Genomic DNA, 20,057 nt, shown 5'->3' on the forward strand with positions numbered 1-20,057 from the left:
AATCACCAACTAAAGAAATTCTGCACAAGGACGTACCACCCACTTGCTTGGAAGGTGGACTCCCTATCCTTCAGTTGGAAAAACCTGGCAGCATATGCATTTCCACCACTTCCTTTGATGCACAAAGTGCTATTGAAGATCAAAGAGGACCGTCCAAGGATCATTCTGATAGCTCCAGACTGGCCAAGGCAACATTGGTACCCATTACTGAGGAGCATGTCTCGGGAACAAATGTGGCCACTTCCCCTGGTTCCCTTGCTGTTAACACAGAAAAATTACAACAATCTGCATCCCAACCTGAAAACTCTGCAGCTGACTGCCTGGAACATTGCATAAGACCAATTAACCCAAATTTATCCCAAAGGGTTAAAGACATTATCCTTGAGGCTCGCAGACCCTCAACAAGAAAAAATTACTCAGCAAAATGGAAAAGATATCTCATTTGGAGTACTGAAAAAGGAGAAGATGTGTCACTGGTAAACATAGCCAACATTCTGGAATACTTGGCAGAGCTCTTCCACACAGGCCTGTCCTACTCCTCCATCAAGATTCATGCATCAGCTATTTCAGCTGAGTACGACTTGGATCCTCCTGTCTTCTCACATCCTCTGCTAAGACAGTTTCTGAGAGGAATTAAAAATGTAAAGCCTCCTAGGAAGCCACCATTACCAGCATAGGACTTGAACTTTGTGCTAGAAAAATTGACACTTCCTCCTTTCGAACCAGCAGCAACATCAGAATTGCAATACTTATCTTGGAAGACTGCTTTCCTGCTGGCAATCACTTCAGCAAGAAGGGTATCTGAACTTCAGGCATTAATGGCAGTACAACCCTTCCTGATCTTCCATCAAGATAGTGTCCATGAGAACAAATCCTTCCTTTATGCCTAAGGTGGTTTCCAGAGTTTCCTTAAATCAGGCTATCCACCTACCTACATTCTTCCCTAACCCACAGAACAGGGGAGAAAGACTATTACATACCTTGGATGTGCATAGACAATTATGCTATTACCTGGACAGCACCAAGGGCAATAGAAAAACTGACCAGCTACTGGTAGCATATGCAACAGGAAGGGAAGGAAAAGCAATTTCAAAACAGACAATCTCCAAGTGGATAGGAAATTGCATTAGATTTTGTTACTCCTACCATGGAAAGAAAACTCCAGAGAACATCAGGCCTCACTCTACAAGGGCAACAGCCACTACCACAGCCTTCTTACGAGGAGTGGCTACCAAGGACATTTTAGAAGCTGCTACTTGGAGCTCCATGCATACATTTGCCAAGCATTATAATTTACCTTTATACTCTAGATCCCGAGCAGGCTTTGCCACTGCTGTTTTGCAAGGGATCCTAACTACACCATAACTTTATTTGTCCACCTCCCCAGTTTGGCTATGGTATTCTACCCATTTGTAAGGACTGCAGATGCATCCTTGAAGGACATAGTACAGTTTTGTACCTACCATAAATGTAGATGTCCGATAGGAATGCATCTGCAGTCAGGATTACCCACCCGCCTTCCCTCTGTGGTGCTCCTAGGGTATTTGCCCATCTTATAGCTAGCTGGGGAATCTATTATGGTGTATTTGTTGTATATATGTACATACATGCTTATTTTTGTGTTTGTTTCTACTATTTGGAATCATTGGCATTTATCCAAATTTAGCCTTCCAAGAGGGCACCTGGCATCTGGGGCAAGAAACACTGAGGAAAATGGCGTCGGCTGATGCCTTTATACCCGAATAACTGCAGCTATGACGTCGGGTGAAGTGCGACACCAGCCGAGGCCAGACCCAGACTTTGGAATCCGGCCGACCGAAGGGCTGCCTGACGACAGGACAACCCATTTGTAAGGACTGCAGATGCATTCCTATCGGACATCTACATTTATGGTAGGTACAAAACTGTATTTTTTCCCTAAATCAAGAGCTGGCTTTGCCACTGCAGTCTTGCAGGGCCTTATAGCTGGTCCTAATGCTATTTAAATTCCTCCTCCCAACCATAGCTTTGGGAATCTACCCAAATGTAATGACTGCAACAGTGAATCACGAAGAACATAGTACAGTTGTGTACACTTACCATAAATGTAGATGTTCGAGTGTATTCAGTGTTGCAGTCCTGGTTACCCTCTCTCCAGCCCCCTAACTTCTTTTGGTTATACCTCTACTTTCCTTTACTATGTTTAAAAGCTTTTTGGTGTATTTGCTTAATTGTTGGAGATATATCATTGTATTTTTATATTTAATTGCTTCTCGTTAGGGGGCACCTGACATCTGGGGCAAGAAAAACTGATGTAACGGTGTCGGGTGCATGTTTTATACCCCTGACTACCTGACGTCATGGAAGAAGGGACAGCAACCAACGCAGGATCCAAGACTTTGTTAATCAGGCCGACTGAAGGCTACCTGCAAGCAGATAACCCAAATTTAATGACTGCAACAGTGAATACACTCGAACATCTACATTTATGGTAAGTGTACACAACTGTACTTTCTGAGGATGGTATGTCAGAACGTCACCTTTATGTTTTATGCTATACATGGGGAGCACACGTGAAGTACCTTAAGCAACCTAAAGGCTTTGGTATACTGGCCGGACGTCGGCCATCTTTGGCATGAGATCCCTATTGTAAGGAATACTGTAACAGTGAACAGAAGGGCATCTACAGTTATGGTAAGTTGTTAGACAACTGTACTTTACTCCACAATAAAGATCCATTTGGCAGTCATTGCCTCCTTTCATTCTGGATTTTCTGGATTTTCTTAAATCCTCGCTTGTGTTATATCAGACTTGCAAGGTATTTCTGAAGGAAGTGTTCCAACTAGGCATCCCTTTTCTAGACTTGTCCCCTCTGTGGGATCTGAATTTCATTTTAGATTAATTAAGCAAACCTTCCTTTGAATCAACTGACTACACAGGCTTAAAGTTTCTTATGTGGAAAATTGTTGGGTGAAATTACTTTGGCCAGATGAGTGTTAAAAAGTCATGCGTTGTCTTCCTAGTTTTTATATCTAACCTTTCATTCAGGCAGAATTGCTTTAGAACTAATCCAAAATGTATACCTAAGGTTGCAGCTCAGAGGAACATAAGTCAGTCTGTAAATCTACAGTTTCTCTAACTTAGATAGTCCAATAAATGGGGAGGAACATACCAGTTGCATTGCTTGGATGTTCATAAACAGCTTAATTTTTATTTGAACCACACTAAGGACTTTTGATATGATGATCAGTTTTTTCCCTCAATCAAGAAAGGCTGCAAGGTGTCTAAGGCTACTGTAACCAGGTGGCTATATGATTATACTGTTTATTGCTATAACTTGGAGGGTAAGACCTTTAACTCATGACTGTGTGCACTGTATTAGAAGTTGGGCAACTTAAGCGGCCTTCCTTCAGAATGTATTTTACAGGATGTTACAATAGCAGCTCTGTGGTCAACCTTGCATGCATTTGCTAAACTTTATAGTTTGGACACTATTTCTAGGGCATGTACTTCATTTGGGGCTACCTTTCTCAGAGGCCTGTTGGGGGTAGACCACCCAAGGTTAGCTAAGGATTCTGTCCTGTTTAAGTCCAGACAAGACCAAATACGTTAGTTATGTATTTACTACAGCAATGCATTTGCCCATTCTCTGTCTAGACACTGGGACAATCTCTAACCTTCCATGTTTGATTTTCAAGGAACCTGCAGTACTATATTGCTTTGTTACTGCTTGGGAATCTCTTACACTTTTGTTTTGATAATTGATTGTGTCTTCTGATTGTGATGGCCTTGACACTCAATCTGGAGTATCTCTTCAGGGCAGGTAGTTATGGGATAGGAGAAGAGCTCAAACTTGAGATTTGAATAGTCGCGGTGAGAAAAGGCACCAAGGTTGGATTAGTCCTTTTCCAGTGTGCGGACACAGACCAAACTAATCTGTCTTTCTGGTAAATTCGTAGCTTACGTTTGACAGTAGTCCATTGTGATGCTTATTGTTTTGGACTGAGTTGCCCTTATCCTTACTAGTGAGTAGAATTGTCCAGTCTTGTCTTTTATTGGTATTCTCCTGAGTAAAGGAGGACATCATTAATAGCTGGCAGTGCATCTATGGTAGTGTGACATTTCCTTCTGACCTTATCAGATGGTAATGGTGTTTTTATTTATACCAGCTTAAATGTGTGCATCATTGTAAAACACATGGTTGTGTATTTCATTGACTTTTATTGTTTTGTTTAATGCTGTTATAGGTGGTTGCAGAAGAAGCCTGGCGGCAGCACAAAATGAGGAATGACTCTTTTATTGTGGATTTGTTCCAGGGACAGTACAAGTCAAAACTTGTGTGTCCAACTTGTGCAAAGGTAGGAGTAAAAGCATTACCAAAATAGCCTGTGGCTCTCACCTTAGATGAATTTATCCATGGACATTTACACATGCATTCATGCCCTTCTTGCAAATAAACAATCAGCTGTCCCTCTCAACTTAAATGAACACTGTTAGTTTAAAAATATATGTAGCCTCTGTATCCAGAAAAGATAGTAGGCATAAAAAACTTTAACAAAAGCTTGTCATATAATGGGTTGGTGCAGATTGCAGCAATATAGAATTCTTAGAATTTTAACAATAGATATGACAGAGATGTTGGGTGAATTGTTTCTTTCATATTTAATACAATTTGATGAAAGCAAGAATGTATTTGGGGAGGGATGGCTGCAGGAATCAGTACTGTTTTCTTCTGTGATTTTATATTTATTTATTTGTTCAGCATTGTTTACACGGAAAGTTCAAGTGGGAGAGAGCCCATTTTCAGTGGAGGGCCAGGGTTGAAATGCTCTAGATAGTCTTCGGAATGTGGGAGGAAACCAGAGCACCCAGAGGAAATCCATGAGAACACAGGGAGAACATGGAAACTTTACACAGAAGGCATCCCAGCCTAGAATCAAACAGGAGAACTGCTTACTGTGAGGTGACCATGCTAACTGCTTGCACCACTGTGCCACCCTGTGCTGAGCAAAAGGCTCAGTTTAAAAATGTGATCAGGTATTGCACAGGGAGTTTGAAGTCATACACATTGAGATAGCTTTTCATAGCTAGAATTGGTCCTTTTTTTTTTTTTTTTTTTTTTGTTAGGAGACAGTAGAGTGATTCAAACTGTATTAATTTCAGCTACCACCTGGACCAATTGCATTACTTAGTTAAAAAGACGTAATATTTAGGGAGAAGTCCAGAATGAAGCAGCCACAACTGCTATTATAAAAACACTTCATCATTACATAAAATAGTAAAATATTTTTTCAATTGAATTTGTTTACTGGGGTAAAGCACTTAACCAGTTTTGACCATTTTGAGACTTGGCCCCTTAAGGTGCATTTTATGCCTTATGAGTAGGTGATGTATTTTTCAAGGTAACCATCTGTTGGTAAGTATCAAGTGAACAACAAGCAACAATTAAAAAGCTTCCAGGAAAATGTTAAAATCTACTACTTGTGAAAGGTGTGAACTGACCTGGCATGTTTTTTGCATAATCAAACCAATGAGAACCTTTTGTATAAACCCGAATCACTTAGCCGAGTGTTTACAAGTATTCATTTACGATGTAGTAATTCAGTTTTCTACTTAGTTTCCTTTAAAAAAGGTCGAGTATTCAGTATCTCCAGTTCAACCTTTTTTTAAAGGAAACTAAGTAGAAAACTGAATTACTACATCGTAAATGAATACTTGTAAACACTCTAAGTAATTCGGGTTTATACAGTATCTCCAGCTGGGAGGCCACAGTGGTGCAGCGGTTAGCATTGCCGCCTCACAGCAAGAGGTTCTCTGGTTTGATTCTTGGCTGGGGTGCCTTCTGGTGCAGAGTCTGCAGGTCCTCCCTGTGCTCGCGTGGGTTTCCTCCGGGTGCTCCGGTTTCCTCCCACATCCCAAAGACATGCAGTAGGTGGATTGGACACTCTAAATTGGCCCTAGGTGTGTGTGTGTGTGTGTGTGTGTGTGTGTGTGTGTGTGTGTGTGTGTGTGTGTGTGTGTGTGTGCGCCTTCTGTGGAAGGTTGGGCGCTAGGCTGGCAACTCGATAACGTAAAACTCCACTGCCAATCATGAGAGGACAGATCCGCTGTGGCGACCCCTAACTGGGAAAAGCCAAAAGAAGAAGAAGATTCAGTATCTCCAGCTACCCAATGGTTTTTATAGTCGCTCTACCCCGATCTGTTAAAAATAGTATGTTATTCATTATTCATTAGATCAGTGCTACAATTTTGCTGTCTTGTAGGACTTCAGTGCTCAGTGTCCTATCCATCTAGCCAGTCTTCAAGAGCTCAGGATCCTTCACCATGGCACAGTGTATGCCTGTTGTAGATCATGTCCAGTGTGCTGGTATAAGTAGAACATACTACCGCAGCATCTTTAGGACTTTCTTGCCACAATACACATATACAGATTTCTCACTGTGCAGCTTTGTATATTATCTTGCGTGTCCATATGAATCCAGTTTGAAACTCATGAAAGTAATTCCATAGGATTCACTTTTTCTTTCCTTATTAGATGTCTTCTTTAGTCTACTTTCAGGGTTTCCCATAGCCATTTGCTCTTATGGCTAGTGCAAAAAAAAAAAAAAAGTGCAAATGTGGTAGACAGATCCCTCATAGAAACTGCCATACTAGCTGTGTTTTGCCTAGGTGCTTCCCTGTATTTTTTTGCTAAGGGTTGGCACTTTCAATTTACTTTATTGCCCTTTGGGCTTAGCACTGTATAGAGAGTATTCACCATTCTTTAGCCCATGCTATGGCCTACTGCAGTCTGTATGCAGTCCTTATTTTTCCTTCGCTGGATGACTGACTGACTGACTGATCTGAACAAGCTGGACAGAAGTGCTCAACTTCCAACTAGACATTCATAAAATCCAGTGATACTGCAAGTCTGTGTGATGCCAACACTCAGATCCTCTAGACCAACTGATTTCCATTCCCCCCCTTTCTAGCAGAAGTGATGGTCCAATCAAAGCAGCTTAAATGGCAGAGTTTCCTTCGTTCAGGAGAACCCCTCACCAGAGCATCACTACAGACTTGTCAGATTTTACTTGAGGGATGTTTTTACAGGATTTTAAAGTCCAGGGGACTTGGTCAACCTTACAGAAGAGGCTACACATCGACATCACATGGGGAGGGTGCAGATCTTTTCAGCTGTGCAGGCTAGCCGTGACAGCTTGAGAACTGCCAGTGTAACACAAAGTGTGTATGTGTGTGTGTGTGTGTGTGTTTTATCCCATTAGTACTGAGTACAATAGAAGACCATCTGAGCAGGTCAAGAGCAGATCCTCTCATGTGGATGCTTCATGGGGAGGTCTTCCTAGAAACTGTGCACAAACTGGGTGTTTAAGTGGTCTTGTTTGTATCTCCAGAAATTAGGCAGCTTGCTCAGTTTTGTTCAAATAATCCTTGTAAAGTGGTATGTACAAAAGATGTAATTTCTATAACATGGCGGGGTGGTAATGTTTATGCCTTCCCCTCTAATTATGGTAATCCTGAAGGTTGAAGGGCAGATACTGAATGCTTTTGCTACTTCCCTTCTAGCCCAGGCAGTACTGGTTCTACTTGATCAGGAGGATATCAGCTGCTGCCTTCCAAAGTAGATCTTCTGACACAGTGGAAGGGTTCAGTCATACACCACATTCTTTTGTCTCCATTTCTTAGCACATTTGATAAAATCATAAAACCCTATAGGCACCAGTACTCTGAGGATGTCCTTAACATTATCAGAGAAGATAGAAAACCTATCAGTAGGAGATAGTATCCAAATGAAAGATGTTTGTCTTTTTATGCCAGAGTAAGGACCAGGAATTATCCAATTTGGGGATGCCCTGGTACTCCAAAACCTTATTTTCTAAAGACAGTGCTGGCTTATACCTCTGTCAAGGTTTATCTCTCTGCAGTCTCTGCCTGCTTTCCTCTGGACTTACCTCTGTCTTGCCTGGTTCAAATCCATAATTTCCTTGGGGGGGTCCTCCACTTTGGGCCACATAAGAAAAAAGATTGGAAACTACTTGAGACTTCAGTTATTTACTGGAGGAACTGACTCAAGCCCCCTTTGATTTAGCAGCATCCCTAATGTTAATATTCCTGACTTGGCAGGCAACCTTATTAATGACACTTATCTCAGCTAGGAGGATGTTAGAATTTCAGTCCCTTATGTGCATTCCACTATTCCTGGTATTCATCAAAGCCAGGAGTTATCCTTTGTTCTTGCTTGAGGTAGTATTAGAATTCACTAACAGCCAAACCATTTTAGCTTTCCACCTTATTTTATAATACTCAGAGCAGGGGGAAAGAATCCTGCACTTTCAGTGTGCACTGGCATTGCAATTAATTTTACCCTGACAGAACAAAAGATTTCAAGAAGACAAATCATTTACCCATTTCATTAGCAGAAAAGATAAAGATGCAACCAGTAATGAATCAGTCTGTAAGTGACTCTGTTACTATATCCAAGTTTTCTGCATGAGCAAGGGCAAACAGCTGACAGACACAGTGAAAGCTCACAGTACCATGGCTGCTGTCACTACTGTTGCTTACATGAAAGGCGCTGACTTCCAGTCCATCTTGAAAGTTGAAGCTTGGTCATCTGTCCAGATATTTACTGAGCCGTTATATGCTAGACACTCTGTCCAGGGCCAGGGCTAGGTTTGCTGTCCTGAAAGGCATTCTCAGCAGTAATTACCCCATCTGCTTCTACAACCCAAGCTGTCTTAGCCCTGGAAGTTTTCAGAAGGAAAGAATATTGCAGCAGTGATGTAATGAACAGAGTGCAGTTTGTAGATAACTTTCTATAATAAATGTTCAAAGAGATCACTGTTTGCAGTATTATCTCCCAGCCATCTCTCCTCTCTCGTGGCTTGGGTGAGTGAGATAGACCCCTTCAGCCCTTCATCTGCTTCATCTGCTGTCTCCATGAATATGGCTACTTTTCTTCCTCCCTACTCCCCCTTTATTTAGTACAAGATTGCTAGTCTTTACAGTGTAGATGAGAAAGTAGTTGGTTGTCTAACCCTTCTTATCCCCATGGATGCCAAATAGCTTATCACTCTGGCAAGAGATTTCTTCCTTTTAGTATGCTGCTTGGAATATTTCTAAATTGGGAGCAAGAATGCCCTGAAAGTGGTACAGGCGTATGCCCCAATTAAACCAGCATGCTGGGTGTGCTTTAAGATGGGAATATGCTGTACCAAGGGGAAGGGACCTGTGTTTTTAAGACTGACAAAATAGAAGGAACACTTAGTTGCTAAGTCCCAGGAGCAAGGAATACTGCAACAGCGATCTGTTTGAACATGTACTGTTATTAAGTTACCTACACAACTGTACTTTCTGTTTGTTGCCGTCAGGATTGCTAGCATTTGGTTGACTTTGCCTCACTTTGACACCATAAGGTGTAAATTATTCAAGACCGATACATTCTTTTTTGTTTTGTTTTGAGAATTACACAATCTCATCTGCCTGTATATCCTGCTGTCCAGCCATTTATCAAATTTTGCTGCCCTTTTTGACGTCTAGTGCTTTCCATCTTCTCAAAAGGAGTCCTTGGTTATACTTGACAGTTTAATAGGTCATGTAACATTCTGAGCTAAGTCATTGTTACGTAAAATGATTTCAGCCTGATCATGAAGGTCTTCTAGAAAGTTAATATTAAGATCACCTAAATTTTCATTTTCTGCTTCATATAAGGTTTAAGATGATCTGTGAGTTGTTGAACTTTTGTGGCATGATAACGTGGGGGAATAATGATTAATTACAGCTGGTACTTTTTGTGGCTCCACTAATGGAGACCTCGTATGTGAGGGTACAAGTCCATTGGAGCCCTTGCTATCTACAGCGGAATATGTACCAGAAGAGATGATGCTAAGGCAGGCTTTGAAAATGAACATTCCTGAGTATCCCTTTTTTTAGTTTCAGTGTCAGTCAGGTCATAAGTAAGCATTATCTGAAGAGAGATGAATTGATGTGTGTCTGTTTTGAACCAAGTTCCACTAATAGACAGTGTTTCTAGATTGTGAGTTTCTAATGAACTTTGAATTTTTTGGGGCTTTTCACACCTACTTCCTACATCATTTAGTAGTTCAAGATGTCAAGTTGTCTATCTCGCCTTCATTCTTGCTGGATGGGTTCGGAGCCGACCTCGGCTCCGACTCGGCCACTCTAAAGCTCGAGAGTTGGTTCCACCGGCTCGAGGCTCCCCTTATATCCCACAATGCTAGGCGATAGTTACCTCAGATCTCGTTTGCCGCTACAGCTTCGAGGTTGGTTATTCTACCGGTTCCTGGTGAGTTTTAGCTTTTTCTATAAAAAGTTACTCTTTTTACCCCTTTTTTAGTTTAATTATTCTTAAATTAGTGTAGTTCATTGAACTCTATCCCCGAACCTAATTTTTTCCCGTTTCTTGTTAAAAGAACTTTTAGTTCTTCCCTTGGGCCTTAGGCCTTCCCTTCCCTAGGGAGTGTTTGTGTAGTTGTACTTTATTTTTAGTAATTTTACTAAAGTTTGTAATTTTGACAGGGTATAACTGGTGTGTTTGAGTGGGTGTTCGTGTTCACCAGTTAAGCTATGTCTAAAGAAGCAAAGGTCTCCGGATTCAAGAAGTGTGATGCGTGCTGTCAGAAAATGTCTCTGACAGACGCTCACACTTCTTGTGTCTATTGTCTGGGGCCTTTGCACCTGCAGGACTCCTGTGCTGTCTGCCATGGCTTCAGCCCCAGGGTCCTGCAGGAAAGAAAAAACAAGCTTATATTGAGAGGCTTGTTGAAGCCTGAGGATTCCCTGTCTGTCTCAACAGGGAAGCCCTCCAAGGCATCGAGGTCTTCGGCTCCGGCTTCTGAGCTGAGACCTCAGGTTGTTCAACCTTTGCCTTTATCGGCTCCGGCTGGAGCCGATAAGACTCAGTCCACAGTTTCTGTGGCTTCCTCGGCTCCGGCTGGAGCCGAGGTTATCGAGGTACCCGTGTCGGCTCCGACAAGATCTTGAGCCGACAACCAGAAAGAGGTCTAGGTCACCTTCTCTTGGCTCCGTTCATTCGGCTCCAGGATCTCCCCTGCTGTCTGAACGGAGCCAAAGGTCTCATTCCTCTAGGTCATCGAGGCTGTCCGATCATGACCTTCAGAGGGTGGTGAGTCGACTACTCAAGTCTGAGGCACTAGCCCAGATGCTTCAGAGCCCGACTCATCAGTCGGTGCCTGGCCCGGTCCATCAACTCTTTCCTCCTTCGACTCTCTTGAGTTCGGAGCCGGGTCGTGTCGGAACCGAGACTGTGGTCACCTCGGAGCTGAGACAATTGTCTTCGGCTCCGTCGGCTCCGTTTTCTTCCATGGAGGAATCTCGGCGCCGGACTTCCCTCGTCGGCTCCGGGGGGGTGGGTGGCATCGGACCCTTGTCCGACCCCCCTCTCGGTGCTTGGCGCTGGTGAGTTCGGCTCCGACATCGGCCTCGGAGCCATCACTGTCGGTGCCGAGGGGGGTCCTTAGCTCCTCGGAGCGGGGACCTCTGGCTCTGCCTGACAGGACTGCTTTCGAGGTCATGCGGAGTGTGTTAGAGCCTGGCTCTACTCCACAGTCGGCTCCGTCAGCCCCTCCCTCTATACTGCCTCAGGGTAAGTCGACTCACTCCCTCATCCCGGACCGCAGAGAGCCAACTCCTCAGGAGCTCCCTTTGGGGATTTCATCCTCTTCCGAGGCCTCTCCTGATTTGGCAGAAGAGCCCCCTCGGAAGAGGAAGTGCAAGAGGAAGCACATTGACTCACCTGAGTCTATCACGTCGGACACAGATCTGGATGATTCTGAGGGTTCCCCCCCCGTTCCCCTTCTGAAGATGTCTCATTTGCAGACATTCTGGAGATCCTTAAACAGAGGGGAAATTGGCCAGCCCTCAACCCTTCGGAGGACGAATCTGTGTATCTTGAGGCTTTTTGGCTCTCGCCCTTCCACCTCCTGGGTGTCCCCCTTGACCCCCTCATGCAGGTGGTTGCTAAAAAGGCATGGACGGCTCCTGATTCAGTGGACCCCACTCCCAGGAGGCCCTCCAAATTCATCACAGCTCCATCAGACAAGGAATTTTTATCAAAAGGAGTCTCTGTGGATGCTATGGTGGTAGCTGCCGCCACAAAGAAGGAACTGGCTGATCCTTCAGTGCCTGTCCATCCACCTAACAAGGAATCTAGGTCCATGGATAGGTGCGGAAGCGGATGTTCTCCTCAGCGACATTTACTATGCGTTCGCTGAATTACCTGTGCCATTTCACTTTCGTCTTCAAAGGGACTTGATCAAAGAAGCGAGTGAAATGCTGAAGGACCCTACAGCTACGGGTTTCAAGAGAAAATGAACACGCAGCTAGCTATCCTTAATTCTATTTCCAACTCCTCCATGCCTCCTCTCTTATGCGGCCGATGGAGCGAGCAGAGCCAGGAACAGGGTAGCCTTACGTAGGCACGCCTGGATGCGGCTATGCAATTTTCGGAACCTTTCAAGACGTCTTTCACAAACTCCCTTTGATGGATCATCTCTGTTTGGTCCACAAGTGAAAGAAACCCTGACTAGGTGCGAGACTGATGGCAAGACCCTTTCTGCCGTCGGAGTCCATTTTTCTACTCCTTCTAGGCCTTACCCCAAAGGCCAGAAGGGGAAAGATGTGGTTCCGTAAACAATCTCAAGGGACTTCGCCTGACGACAGAGTCGGTTCCCGCCAGAGGCAGAGGGGGAACAACAATGGTAGACGCGCCCTAGAGGCAGAGGGGTCCGCAGAACCAGGGCAATCGAGAAACGCCTCCGATAAGCCCTTTCAGCATCCCTGAGGTGTTGCCCGACTGCCCATCTTCGAGGCAGTCGGGGAAGATTGTCACTGTACCCAGAAGCCTGGCTATCCTTGACACAAGACAAATGGGTACAGTCCATCATTTCCGAAGGTTATTCTATTCCCTTTCTTCGTTTTCCAAATCAGTCAAAAAAATCCCTTCCAGATGTTCCACCCGCTCAAAGGGATATAGCAGTTTTGGAAATTTCAAAACTGCTTGCAAAAAGAGCTATTCAGCCAGTGCCAGCAGACCAACTAGGATCCGGAATCTACTCAAGGTTCTTTTTAGTTCCAAAGAAAACAGGGGACTGGAGACCAATTTTGGATCTCAGTATCTTGAACAGATCGGTCAAGAAAACAAGATTTCGGATGGTCACGCTGCAATCCATTCTTCCTCTATTGGGAAAAGGAAACTGGATGTGCTCTATAGACCTTCAGGACGCGTACTATCACATAAAAATGAACAGACGCTCCAGAAGATTCCTCCGCTTCAGGCTGGGAACCAGTCATTTTCAATTCAGGGCCCTGCCCTTTGGTCTCACCACTGCCCCGGTGTTTACCAAATGCATGGCAGTGGTAGCTTCTCACCTGAGACGACAAGGATTCCAGGTGTTTCCATATTTGGACGACTGGCTCCTCACAGCTCCCACCAAGCATCTCCTTCTGATGGCCAGAGATTACACTTTTCGCGTCTGTCAAAAACTGGGTATCTCAATAAATTGCGAAAAGTCTGTGTTGTCGCCTTGTCGTACTATTACCTACATAGGCGCAAATTTAGATACTGTAAACATGTCTGCAACACTAACGAACCAAAGGATATCAGACATTCAGAAATTGGTATCACTACTTCTCAACAACAACAGAGTCAAAGCCAGGTTAGTTCTAAAGGTGTTGGGAATCATGGCAGCGGCCATACCTCTCCTTCCATTGGCCAGATACCACATGCGGATCCTTCAGTGGATGCTTTTTTCTCAATGGTCATACCAGGAACTTCCAATGTCTCACACCATTATGATCACACAAGCATGCAAAAAGCATCTCATGTGGTGGATGTCTTCCCCCCAGCTCCTGTTGGGGAGACCATTTGTTCCACCTCCTCCGGTTACTCTGACAACGGATGCCTCCCTGATCGGGTGGGGGGGGCATTATCAGGGCAGGACAGTCCAGGGCACATGGCAACCAAACGAATGCCACTTGCACATAAATGTTCTGGAGATGAGAGCAGTGCTTTTAGCGTTGCAAGCCCTTCAAGACTCTCTTCCCTTGGGAACGATTGCAATCCAGACAGACAATATGTCTGTAGTGTGGTACATCAACAAACAAGGCGGAACCAGATCATACCCCCTGTGTCGAGAAGCACTCAGACTGTGGCAATGGGCGATTTCTTCTCAGCGTTTCTGATAGCAACGCACATCCCCGGGAAGTCCAATCACATTGCGGACAAGTTGAGCAGAGCTATTCTCATGCCTCACGAGTGGTCTCTGAAAGACTCTGTAGTGAGAGAGATTTTTCTCAAGTGGGGTCAGCCTTGCTGCGATCTTTTTGCTACTCCCCAAAACAGCAAGTGCAGAGAATACTTCACTCTATTCCCTTTACCAGGCCAACCCAGCAGGGACGCCCTAGTCCAAGTTTGGCCCCGGGGACTTCTGTATGCATTTCCTCCTTTCCCACTGATCTCTCAAGTAATACAGAAAGCTATCGCTCAGAAGGCCTCATTGATCCTCATTGCTCCTTACTGGCCTCGGCAAGTGTGGTTCCCCTTTCTGCATCGATTTCTTTTGGAGCGACCGTGGAATCTGGACCTAGTTCCAGATCTTTTGATCCATCAGTCGGGTCAGTTTCATCGCTCCCTCCCCTCTCTGAACCTCACTGCTTGGTTCCTCCACTTCCAGCCGTAGCCAGGCTTCCTCAATTATCTCACTCTGTTAGAGATATTTTGATAGCATCCCATAAATCTTCCACTCGAAAGATTTATTTGAGTAAGTGGAAACGCTTTTCATATTGGGCACAAGGAAAGGACATAGATCCTTTCACCGCTTCCATCCAACTAGTCCTTGATTTTCTTGCTTCTTTGATTCTTTCCCCTTTCGAACCTGCAGCTTCATGTTCCTTAAAGTTATTATCATGGAAAACTCTCTTTCTGGTGGCTATCACATCAGCTAGAAGAATTTCAGAACTTCAAGCACTCAGTTGTTGTTCTCCTTACCTTGTGTTCCATAAGGACAGAGTTTCCTTACGAACTAACCCGTCCTTTTTGCCTAAGGTGGTTTCAGCATCAAATCTAAACCAATGCATTGACCTCCCTGTCTTTTTCCCGGAGTATTCAAATAGGTCTGAACAAAAATTACACTGTCTGGATGTTCATCGTCAATTAAGGTACTACTTGGACAGGACGAAACAATTCAGAAAATCTGATCAGCTGTTTGTCTCCTATGCGGAAAGCAGAAAGGGACTTCCAGTTTCAAAGGTATCTTTATCCAGATGGCTAACATCTCTGATTACCCTTGTTTATGAGATTAGACACCAAAACTGCCTAATAAGCCTAAAGCCCATTCCACCAGAGCTTTGGCTACTTCTCTAGCCTTCCAAGACAGACTGCCTATTGACACCATTTGTGCAGCGGCTACTTGGGCTACTCCTCACACTTTTGTTTCCCATTATAAGTTGGATTTAGCTTCTAGGCATAGAGCTAATTTTGGTTCCACTGTTCTCAGGAGTCTGTTCCGTTAGGCCACCCGAGACAAGGTGCTAGGGACGCGGTCCCATCCAGCAAGAATGAAGGCGAGATAGACAACTTAACATATAGAAGTTATGTTCTTACCATAATGTTCCATGTTAGTTGTCTTCTTCTCGCCTTCTTCTTGCGTCCCACCCTCCTTCCCCCTGGCCTGGACAGACCTAGAGGAGTTGTGATCGTGACCTCTCTTTCTACCACCTCTTTCTTAGCTATATGCTATTATGCATATTTCTTGTTTTCAGGATGTAGGTCACCCTTCTTCTTCCTGTTGTTAGAGGTGGATTCTGTTTTTTACAGTTATACTGTTTCTGTTATAAGCTGGGGTTAGCTTACAAACGAGATCTGAGGTAACTATCGCCTAGCATTGTGGGATATAAGGGGAGCCTCGAGCCGGTGGAACCAACTCTCGAGCTTTAGAGTGGCCGAGTCGGAGCCGAGGTCGGCTCCGAACCCATCCAGCAAGAAGAAGGCGAGAAGAAGACAACTAACATGGAACGTTATGGTAAGAACATAACTTCTATTTTTAGTTACTGGCATTCATAATTTTATGGCAGGTAAGCAGCAAAATACTGTTATGATTTTAGACCAAGAGTTGCATTCTTTTTCTTGGCTTCAAAGGTTTTTAGAACATGTGATATGCAATGATAGATGTCCTTCTATTCTCATGTTGCAATAGTCATAACTGTAGGGGGGGTTGCTGCCTGCAGCACCGGACATCCGGCCAGTGTACCAAAGTCTTAGGAGCAGGGATACGTGTGATGTTTGATGTCAGAGCCGTAAACCGACTTTGGCTATAAAAGTGGCGTCTGCACTTACCCACTTCAGAGCTTTTCTGCCGCAGTGATCTTCGGACCTCTGATCGCCAGCTTTGGGAAGCAGTTCGCTCATTTGACAGCCGTCCACTACAGATAAGTACCCTCTGGGTTTTTTGTTATCTATTCCTTAGCTTTTCAGATGTACATGTCAGCTAGAAAGGGGAAGTGTGCATGTGGAAGACAAATTCCACACAATGAAATGCATAAGTGCTTATTCTGTTTAGGGGAGGCCCGCGACCATACGTTTTGCAACATTTGTAAATTGTTTGTGCCTAAAACACTTCCCAGCTGTCTGGCTGCAATCCAACTCTATCTTGAGAACCAGAGACTCTGGCATCTAGCGTTAGGTATGGAGGGCAGGGTAGGTGCTTCCGACAAGCCGCGTAGAAAGAAGGCCAAAAACATTAGGCCCGTGAGACTCGTGAGGCAGATGTTAGCCCAGGGTCTCATCGGGTGTCTGTTTCTCAGCTGGAACCGGGTACCGTTGTGGAAGTGGCTCCACAGAAACTCTTGAGTACTTCTGCTGAGGTAGATCAGCCATCAGCTCCTGATGGCGAGTGGGAACCATGGCTCATCATGTCAGAGGGGCTTACTACTGCTCTTCCATCCTCCCAGACATCAGTTCCTGAATCGACCCATCTTTCAACTATTCTGAAGAGGAAACAAAAATTAAAACATACAGAACAGCAGTCTGCCCCTGGATGGGAATTTTATTCCCCAAATCTTTTCAGGGCATTCCAGGTCCTCCAGTCACAGGTACCTCAATCTGCTCCTCCTCCAATGCAGGCCTTAGAAGAATCAGAGGAAGAATTGTCCTCCTCTGAAGATTCCTTTCCTTAACTGCTCTCAAATTGAGTCCCCTAAGGACTTCATTACACCTGAGGAAGAGGACGTAATCCATCCTGAATCTCCAGGGGAAGAATTTTCTTTTGGCGATACCGTATCTCTCATAAGAGAACACTTCAAACAGCAGGCCTCAGATGTTTCAGAAACAAAGAAGAGGTACTTCGAATTACTACAGATGGATCAACCCTCCCCATCTGCAGTCCCTCCGTTGATCCCAGCCTTTCAAGATGCCTTTTTGGCAGCTTCACAGGCCCCGGACTCTCAGCCCCCAGCTTCAAAATGCCCAGACAAGTTCTATAAAGTTCCTCAGTATACTCAGTACCTGTTCAAGAACCCCCCCCCCCTCGCAGACCCTGCAATCATACCAGTCTCAGCTGACAGATACTGTGGACAGTTGCCTTCTACTTCTTTATTCCCTGTTGACAAGGACAGCAAGTTTATGGATAGGCTAGGGAAGAAGGTCTGTACTTCCTCCACTCTTGCCATCAGAGCCCTGCATTATTATTTTTTCTGTTAAGCTTCTGCAGAATTCCTCAAATCCCTACAAGATAAGGAAAAGGAGTTACAAAATTTAAAAAATTTACTGGCTTCACCTATCCCTAGGTACCATAGAAACTACCCTCAAAGCACTGCCTTGTTAGGAGACCGTCATCTCATTCTGCTCCACCACAGGCTAAGGGCGGAGGCAACCTAAAAAACATTCCACTCCTAGACCTCCTCCTTCCACTAATAGCACTTATTTTCAGATGCAGCCTATCCAGGACAGAACTCCTCAACTGTGACTCAAACCCACTGTCTCCACCCATGCCTCTGTCCCTTTGCCTCACCCCTTTCCTTACCCTCCTGGTGGAAGATTAGCTCAGAGGTCTGGGTCCTCTCCATCATTCAAAAAGCTTATTTTATATCTTGATAAACTCTACCCCTTCCAGGAGATACCCCAACCTCCTCCAAGTCAGCTCCATCTTTTCCCCTCTATTCTGGATCAGCTACAGGCCAAGGGCACCATAGAAAAGGGTACCGCCACAACAGATAAACAAGGGATTTTACTCAATGATGTTTTTGGTCCCAAGAAAATATGGTCTTTGGAGACCAATTCTGGATTTGTTTGTACTCAGTCTCTTTCTCAAGGTTTACACCTTCAAAATGCTCACCTTGCAGCTGCTCTTGCCTCTTATCCCCTACCAGGTCTTTATGGTATCCCTGGATTTGAAGGACACCTACCTTCACATTCCCATTGACCTCTGCTACAAGAATTTAATCGCTTTTTAATAGGTTCCTTACATTTTCAATTTTCTTCATTACCTTTTGGGCTCTCCACAGCTCCCAGTGTGTTCCCAAAGTGTCTAGCTCAGGTGATTGCCCACTGCAGAACACAGGGCATTCAAATGTACCCATACCTAGGTGACCTGTTAATACTCCACCAGGACCATCACACCCTGCACCATAACCTGGTGACCAAAACCCTGGCAAACTTTGGGTTCACTGTGAACCACGAGAAGTCCCACCTGACCCCTACTCAAGACCTAGTTTTCTTGGGGTGCAGGATAAGAGCCAACAAGATGGCAGACTTCATTCAAAAGACCTCATTCATTACCTTCAGAATCTGCCCACTTCTCCAAACATTATCAGCCAGAGAATTCCTGAGAATCCTGGGCCACATGGTATCCTTGATACCCATGCTCCCTCTGGCAAGACTGCATATGAGGAAGTTCCAGTGGGTATTAAAGACTTGTTGGAACCAACATTCTCATCCTATGGCTACCTCCCTCCCCTTCCTTCCATGCCTGAAAAAGAACTGGAATGGTGGATTACAGCCATCAGTCTCAACCAGGGCAAACTCTTGCAGATACCTCCACCCTTACAGCAAATCTCCACAGATGCTTCAGACCTGGCTTGGGGGGCAGTTCTACAACACCACCACAAACTAAACAAAGTACAGGGGTAGTGGTCTCCACTCAGGCAAAGGGGCCACATCAACATCAAAGAGATGAGGGCCCATTACCTAGCATTACAGATCTTCCAACAAGCCCTCCTACCAGGCACTTTGAAAGAAGTCACAGACAAATATGACTGTCTTGTGGTACATAAACAAGCCTAACCATACAGATTTGGTCTCTAACTTCAAGACTACATATCCACCTGAAGCAGTGTACATTCCTTCAGCAGAGAATGCAGTGGCAGACACCCTCGGCAGAACTTCTGCACCCTCTCATGAATGGATGCTTTACAGAGAGGTCTTCCTAGATATTGTACACAAGTGGGGTATTCCTCAGGCATATCTGTTTGCCTTCTCCTAGAACAGGCAGATACCTCTGTTTTGTACAAGGGATCCACATCCCCAGGCATGGAAAGTGGATGCCTTCTCTCTTTCTTGGGAGGGCATGTATCTTTATGCCTTCCCTCCTTCCCACTGATTCAGAAGGACAATCCAAACATCCTGCTGGTGATTCCCTTCTGGTGAATACAGCATCGTTTCCCCCTTTTTCACCTTTTAGCCAAGGGAAATCACTACAGGGTACCCCCACCGTCTCGACCTACTCACACAAGACGGGGTCCCTAGTACACCCTCAGCTGAACAATCTCAGACTCATTTTATGGATGATAGGGTTCTGATCCCCTTCACAGACCTATACTCAGAGAATGTACTCAATGTCCTGTAGGAGGCCAGGAAACCCAGTACTAGGAGAAATTGTGTCAAAATGGAAAAGATTCTCCAGGTGATGTCATAAGAAAAACCACGACCCTTTACTCATTCCTGTACCCATGATCCTTTCTTACTTGTGTGAGGTTCTACACTCAGGACTGGCATACTCTTCTGTTAAGGTCCACTTGTCTGCCATTTCTGCTTGTCTTCCTTTGGT

General features: G+C 44.7%; 1 protein-coding gene across 1 annotated transcript in view; it reads left to right on the forward strand.

The window, feature by feature from the left end:
* Positions 1-20,057, forward strand: part of USP19 (ubiquitin specific peptidase 19) — a 3,461,697-nt gene that overhangs the window by 1,451,928 nt on the left and 1,989,712 nt on the right. Inside the window, exon 12 of the mRNA XM_044078491.1 lies at positions 4,227-4,337. Coding sequence (XP_043934426.1) covers positions 4,227-4,337 — 111 coding nt within the window. The remainder of the gene's footprint in view (positions 1-4,226; positions 4,338-20,057) is intronic.

The sequence above is a fragment of the Protopterus annectens genome, chromosome 7.part1, assembly GCF_019279795.1.
Source record: "Protopterus annectens isolate FY-2018-M chromosome 7.part1, PAN1.0, whole genome shotgun sequence".
NCBI classification, from domain to species: Eukaryota; Metazoa; Chordata; order Ceratodontiformes; family Protopteridae; genus Protopterus; species Protopterus annectens.